This window comes from Platalea leucorodia (genome assembly GCF_965183815.1).
Source record: "Platalea leucorodia genome assembly, chromosome: 1".
Classification (NCBI taxonomy): Eukaryota; Metazoa; Chordata; class Aves; order Pelecaniformes; family Threskiornithidae; genus Platalea; species Platalea leucorodia.
In genome coordinates, this window is record NC_138823.1 from 67,144,891 (window position 1) to 67,152,550 (window position 7,660).

General features: G+C 47.2%; 1 protein-coding gene across 1 annotated transcript in view; it reads right to left on the minus strand.

The window, feature by feature from the left end:
• Positions 1-6,209, minus strand: part of ERP44 (endoplasmic reticulum protein 44) — a 53,171-nt gene extending 46,962 nt beyond the window's left edge. Inside the window, exon 1 of the mRNA XM_082311124.1 lies at positions 6,013-6,209. Within this exon, the coding sequence (XP_082167250.1) occupies positions 6,013-6,069 (57 nt within the window). The 5' untranslated portion in view covers positions 6,070-6,209. The remainder of the gene's footprint in view (positions 1-6,012) is intronic.
• Positions 6,210-7,660: the final 1,451 nt, after the last annotated feature.

Below are 7,660 nucleotides of genomic sequence, written 5' to 3' on the forward strand. Positions count from 1 at the left end.
TTGCATTTTGCTTAGTGCCACTGCAGCCAACAAGATAACATTTATGTTCTATCAGTTACACAAAGAGCAGATCTTGTGGATCACGACCAGATTAAAGAAAAGGTGTACATGCATGCATGTGAAGACACTTCCAGGTTTGGTTCATTCCTGGAAGAGGTTGCAAGTAACAGGTGCTTATCTGGAGGGCACAGTACTGGAACTTTGCACATGTTTTAATGGCATGAACGGCTCTTAGCTGTAAAGGGCGTATTCTCAGGGTAGTCAGTTTCTCAGTAGTAGCATATATGAAAAAAGGAAAAATTATGGAACTCTCGTCACTTCTTGTAAGGCACTTTTTGCTATGACCACAGCATAATTTAATATGGACAGGGTCCTACAGTTGGTTTGGAGAAATACAGCATCCTGAACTGGCAGTGAAAAGAATATTCTGAGTTAATGTTGAGTACAGCAACAGCTTTACAGAATAACCCTTAATAATGTAAAATTAAATACCTGAGAGCCAGTAAATTAAAATAAAGTTAATCAAACTTTTAAAATATGTTATGAACATTTTTTTAAAATTAGATTATATGAGCAGTTGACATAACTAACAGTTTTGAAACAGAAAATTACCTATGTTTCTACCAATGGTTAGCATGCTTCTGATGAACGAAGACACACTGGGGAGGAAAGATGTGCAAAGGCAGAACTCTCAGAAGGAAATTTGATCTCACTTCCTTTCCTAGTTCTCTACAATGCACCTGCCCTCCTCTACTTTTCAGAGGAGCTTTCTCCACTTTAGTTTTGCAAGAAAACATTGCTTAAGCTCTGACATCAACTCCCAATATCACTTCTGCTTACATTCCCAAACGTTCCTCCTCTAAATCACTGAGAACTCGCTCTCAAATAAGGAGGAGGGGGGGAGAGAAGAAAAAAAGAAGCATTGCTAATGCATCCAAAACCACTCCATTATTGAAGCACTTATTACTTGAAAACATCTCTAGACTCTCTGGAAGAGCTTTTGAAGAAGCTCTGGTATAAAATTTACAGTGTATTTGTATACTTGCTTTTCATGGGAGAACTCCTTCCCTTCAAGCAAACAAAATATCTGGAAACTACACAAATGAGGCTTACAAAAGAGCCTGCAAGGTGAACAACTGGTCCTCCTGAATAGCAGCATACAATCCTTAAGTCTTTCAAAAGAAATAGGTTTGATTAAAGCACTGGGGATAACTGCTGAGCGTGTATAAGAATCACTAGCGGTAATTCTGTTTTCCCAGCAAAGCAGTATTAGGACCAGTCTCTTGCTTAAGAAAGCTGTCCTGCCAAAAAAACCTAAAGCAGATTACAGAGAAGAAGAGTAAGGATATCAAAGGAAAATGAAGGAATGTGTCACCACAGAGTTCTTCAACTGTCAGCAACAGGATCTCTGACATCCTATTGTCAATAACTTACACATTTTCCAGCATTGTCTGAATCTTCTGTTTGAAGAATCAATTCAGTTTCTCCTGTCTTCCCTCCTCAGCACTCCAAACAGGGAACTCGCCCATCACATGGCATAGCAAGAAGAATGCAATTCTTCTCCATAGCAAGAGTCTAAGCTTCCCCTCCTCCTCCCTGCCCCCCAACCTAGGGAAAGGTCCTCAGTTAACTACTATTTCAGTCTCTAGAGACAGACGGTGGACAACTCAGAACTCCCATGCTACTCTTGGAGGGAACCTCTTTCATTGTATAAGGCTCAGTGGCCTAAAACTTGCCTGTAACTACAATCTTTGACTAACACTCATATTCAGAATATTATGTTTTGAGCAGGATTCCCGACTATAAAATTTGTTTGTTAATACATATGCAGAGAGGGGCAAATGCACAGAAATATGCTCCATACGTTGTAAAATGTACAGAGTTCAACTTCTCTTTGAGCAACTTACTACAGCATTTAACACTAAGTTAAAAGACATAATTTTATTTCATTTTACTTTCACTGTTTGGGTACTGGGCATCATATTAACAAGACACAAAAGGCAGTGGCAGTCCGACAAGAAAGAGAAATATTACCCTACAGCATTTTTCCTGTGACAAGTTTAATAGGAAATTCAAAAGTTCATTGACCAGTGCCTCTTCTAAGTTACTGCTCCTAATAGCTGCAATTGCATTGCTATATAAGTAGTATTTTGAAAGCTTCACTAAAAATACAAAACATTATAGTGTAAGACCAACTGTAACACTGAATATTACTTGCCAATGATAAACTGCATCAACTTATAGGGTAGAGCATACATAGTGGGGCTACTGAATCATAAATGCATATACACCAGGCTTCCGTAATAAGCCCAAGTAAAGAGAAGCTACTACGTGTTAGAAAACTAGGTAAGCTTTAAGACTCAGAAAACACTCCAACATTTCACATTCTCAGAATGCGAGAGGACAAATATGCTCTTCCAAAGGTGTTGCCAAATACGTTGAGTAGTAGGTGTTCTCAGTTTGTCCACAACACCTTTCCAAATAAGCTACAAAGAAAAGGTATAGGAGTGGTGTTTTGAAACCTAATAAGTCTCCACAGATCAAAGTGCAAGAATTGGGAAATCCTTTTACAGTTGTTTAAGGGGGAAAAAAAAAAAAAAAGGAAAGAAAGAAAAAACCACAGAGAACTTCCCCTTTCATTTCCCTCACTATCAGTTGGTGGTTTCCTCTTGTCACATCTGTTCCTCAGGGACACTGTGCATGAGCCTCCCAGTGAAACACTGACAAATGTCTTTCACACATATGCAGAAGCAGCATATGCAACAGAGTGTCTTGTTCTAGAATTTTCTTTATAGGCCAAGTATACACATCTGCAAGTAGAGGCAAACATACATAATGATTGGTTAGAGCAAAGCCAAAGAACAACACCTTGCCTTAGAGGAGAATGTGATGAGCCACTGTCCCGTCAGCATTTATTCCACTGTCTTGGATTCATCTGAAAGATCTGTCCTACCCACTATTAAGCAATATACCACCATGGCAGAAACATCTTAATCTATGAGCACAAGGGGCCTCTTCTTCCAGTCTTGCGATCAGCTGCACACAGTCCTCTACAGCCTGTGCTGTGCACTGCTCGCCCTTCCACTCGGCTCCAGTATTGCAGGGGTCATGCCAGCCTGTACTTTCCCCATCTTCTCTCCAGCCCCTTTTCATCTCCCAGCAGCCCAGTACAATGGTAGCACATGAGGCTGAAAAGTTGGAAGGCAAAAGGGTTGTGCTGGGACTGGTAGGTATCCCTATAACACTTTCTGCTGCAGTCTCCATCCTAGCAACCCAACCTTTAGTGAGACCAGGGAGAAGAATATTAGAGTGAGACCCAAAGCTCTCTGAAATTTTAGTGATCTCCTACTGTCAAGTTTGTCAGACAAAAGAACTTCTTTTGATATTGACACTGTATCTTTTCTTCCTTTTGCAGCATTTTAATTCCCCACCTAGAAAATAAATATGCTTATCCAAAAGTCTGGAAATTTAAATAATTTTTTTTTTACTTCATTGCTATTACTAAGCAAGACCAGCTTAGTAAGCTGTTTTCACAGCTACATATCACTGTATTCTGGTTTAGGAACCACTGATGTAACACTAATAAGCTCACTTATGCACAAAATACGCCAACTGCCATGCTCAAAGAGGCTCTGCGAGATGGCACATCCTGTGGATGAAGAGCAGAGTGCTCTCCCAAAGCTTACCAACCATGACCACAGTTATGTTGCTAGTCTTAACTATTCATGGCTGTCGGTAACAAGAAAAACAAAGTTACTAGAACTTTAAAACCGACCTGGTACACCCTACCAGATTCTCTGAATGCCATGAGAAAACAGACACCATACTTTGTAAAACAGTTTTTCAGCTATTTCAAAGAAAAAGGATCCCTCCCACTCCCAGTCTGCTGAGGACAACTTTTCCAAAACTCTTAACCGATATACTAAAAGCAATGATTCATTGGCTTGATCCAAGTATGTAACTAGGCATCTTACAACACAGGGCCACATCTGATATGATGCTGAAGAATTACACAGATAACATTATACTTTTTTTTTTTTTAAAAAAAACAACTCTGACCCATAGTCTTCTTGAGATTTTATGTATACAGTTCTTTTTAAACACATTAGAAGTTGGTTTAAGTAACCCATACACAAAGAAACAGCAACTAAAACATGGGGAAATTTAAGATCTTAGCAGTTTCCTATTTTGTAGTTGTCACACATAGATCTAACTGATGCGTATTAAATTTGCATTGATCAACTGTACCATGAAGAAAGAAAAAATGCTTTCATTAACTCATGTCCACTTTTTCAAACTTGTACTTGCCCATTGAAATGGCATTTTAAAACAGTACACATTCCTTGTTTTTGCCCATTGGAGTCTGTACTTAAAACAATGGTGAAAACCAACCTAGCGCATAAGCAACATTGTTTTAACACACAGATGTGACTGGAAAATACTAGGTTCTTCACTTTAGTCTCTCATATAGTGAGCTAACACACTCTAAATAGTCATCTATATATAAACATTTCAAATGTGTTTTTTCAAACACTACCAATCACATATATTTACTAACCCTGAAACTACAGCAAGTTTATAATAATTTAATCAGAGCTTATCCAGGTAGAAGTTCACATTTCAAAGGGATAACAAGTACCTGTTCTGTTCATTAAGTACTTGTCCTTACATTTCTAATTCATTCATTCATTAGTAGCTAGATTACTATGTACTTCCCTTTGGATCCCCAAAGCTCTATCTACCTTTACCTCCAAATTTTCCTTCATTTTCTGAATTCCTTCATTTTCTGAATTCATTTTATGAATTTTACAAAATTTTTCATTTTATTCTCCCTAATGTTTAAAATAGATTGATTAAACACATTAATATCTTAAGAACAAATCCTAATAAACTTATTCACACAAGTCCCCTTAGCTCTGCAAGTCACTTATGCTATGAAAGGCCCACAATCTGGCCCAACACAAATCCAGAAAAGCAAGAATCACTACATCAGCCTGTTAAAAAAAAAAAAAATAGATAAAATATAGCACAGACAACTTATCTCCACAAAACACACACATCAGCAATTAAGTTTCTGTGTGTGCAAAGCTGGAAGGTGGCTTAGGTCATGCACGTGATGCCAGCCTAAAAAAGAAACCAACCCAAAACGCTGTAGGCTGACAACTAAAGATAAATGCGACGAGTGTGCAAGCCAGCTCAGGAACTTTCCCCGGCTTCGGCCCCTGAGCTGGGACGGGGTTACTGGGCTGCAGGCGTGCTGAGGGCAAGGGCCCGCCGAGCAGCCCCGGCCTCGCTCGGGCACAGGCACCCGCTGCCCTCGGTTTAAGGGCGGCACCACTGAAGCACGGGCGACGAGCGGGCTCCGGAGAGGCACCGTTAGGGCAGCTCCCTCCCGGCACCGCGGCGCCGGCTGCCGCCCGAGGGGCTGCGCGGCCCTCCCGGGCCCGCTCCCTCCCCTCGCTTTCCACCTTCGCTTCCTGAAGAGGGGAAGGCGCGACGCCGGCCTCCTCCGCGGAGGAGCCGGGGCCAGGCCCCACCGCCCGCCAGGCCGATACCCCGGGCCCGCGGCGGCTCCCGAGCCCCGGCCCGCAGAGCGGCGAGCCCAGGCCCGGCCCGACCCCGCCCCGCCGCCGGCCCGTTCCGGGTCCGCAGCCTATCAGCCTCGGCCACAACACCGGGCTCCGCCAACCGGGGCCGCTCCCGCAGCCGCCGCTCGCCTCCCTCCCCTCCCCTCCCCCGCCGAGCAGGTGCCGGCGGAGCGGCCCCGGCCCCCGGCGAGGCGAGGGGCGGCACCGCGGCGGGGCCGGGGGCCGCCGCCCGGCCCGAGGCACGTTGCCGGCGCGCACAAGCGGGGCGGGCGGGAGGACGCCGGCGGCCGGGAGGGAAGAGCCCGGAGGCCCGCCGGCCGCCCCCCACGCCGCCCAGCCCAGGCCGATGCTTCCCCCCCCGGCGGGACGGCGGCGGGGCGGGCGGGGAAGGGAAGGGAAGGGCTGCGGGGAGCCGGTCGCTCACCAGGAGGAGGAGGAGGCAGCCCGGGTCAGGCAGGAGCGGGAAGATGGCGGGTCTCATGGTAGATCGGGCGCCCGGGAGGGGGAGAAACGCGGCTCCCACTCTCCGCGGCGGCGGCGGCGGCTCCTCACTTCCCCCGTCGCCAGGAAACACCCGGGCAAGTTCCACCGCGGGGCCCCGCGCTCCCCGCCCTCGCCGCTCACTTCCGGGTTCCCGCGCTGCGCGGAGCACGCCGGGAAGCGTAGTTCCGGCAGCTCCCGCCGCCCGCGGAGGGAGGGAGGGAGGGAGGGAGGGGCGGGCGGCCCGGAGGCGATCCCAGAAGGCAGCGGGGCGGCCCGCCCGGCCGCGGAGGGGTGGGGCGCGGCGGCGGCGGCACGATGAGGAGGCGGGTGGGGCCGAGGTGAGTTGCGGGGCGCAGCGGCGGTTGCCGCCGCCCGGGCCAGGCGGGGTTAACCCTTCCCTCCTCGGTGGCGCCGCCTGACACCTCAGCCTCTTCCGCTCTTAGGTCGGGCGCTGAGACTCGTTATCGGTCCCGGGGGCCCGCGGCTCCTCTCTCCGGGCGGGGAAGGGCGCCTGCCGGCCCTCAGCGGGGGCGGGCGGCAGCTCTGTTGCCCAGGCGGGCGACGGGTCGCCTCCGCTGGGCCCCGGCGGGTTGGCCAGCCCCGGCGGTGCCCGCGGAAAGTTGTCCACGTTTCGTCTGGCGTCGCCGGGTCCCGCCGCGGCGGCCCTTCAGCCCCCCGGGCTGGGGACCGGGTTTTGGCTGTAGGGAAGCCCGAGGGGTGTTTGGGCGGGTCGGGGTCTTCGTGTGCCGGGAGCTGGGGAAGCAACTTTCTGTTTGCCGGGCGGGGGAGGGCGTGGGGGGGCAGAGCGGGTGGGGGCAGGGCTGGGAAACTTCGGCTTGGTGATAGGGTTAAAGTGGGGCGTCATCATTCATTTCTATTCCCTGACGCTTCAACGGATTTGTGCTTTTTGTCACTTCCCGAGCTCTAAATACCGAAAATGAAGAACTCCTGAAATGCAGTGCTTCATCCTCTTCTAGTAAAACTTTGGACCTTACAGTATACATACGCTTTGAGACCTTGCAGAGCTGTCTCAAAAAGGTCATGGAAACCTGCGCTTTGCGTTCTCCACGTGTCCAGTATGCACACCAGTGTAAGGAGTGAAATGGGGCATAACGCCACTGAAAAGAAAATCTTTTACATCAGTTTTTTGTAAGTCAGGCCCAATTTGGCTTCAAAGAAAGCCTGACGGGCTCAGAATTTATGTGTGACCGTGCAAAAACCATTTGGCCTGTCAGTTTCATGAGTTGAAAACACCTATATATATATATACACACACACACACAAATCATGTCTTTTTTTATAGTCTGAAATTGGAACTTAACTTTTATCAGTTCTGCTGTGTCTACCTGAAGAACCTGTGCTCCTCAGTCTGTAGAATGAACGCCTTATCTTCTGAATTCATTCACATTTGAAAAATACTTCAATATTTTTTCGTAGTAGTTCATTCTTCACTTGGAAATTTTATCGGTAAAATTTGATAGTGTGATCTTTTTTAAACTTTAACAACCTTGTGTTTTGCTGAGTAGAAAAATGATGTAATTCTGATTATCTGTGTAATGCAAAGTACACTTATCATAGTTTGGTATGAA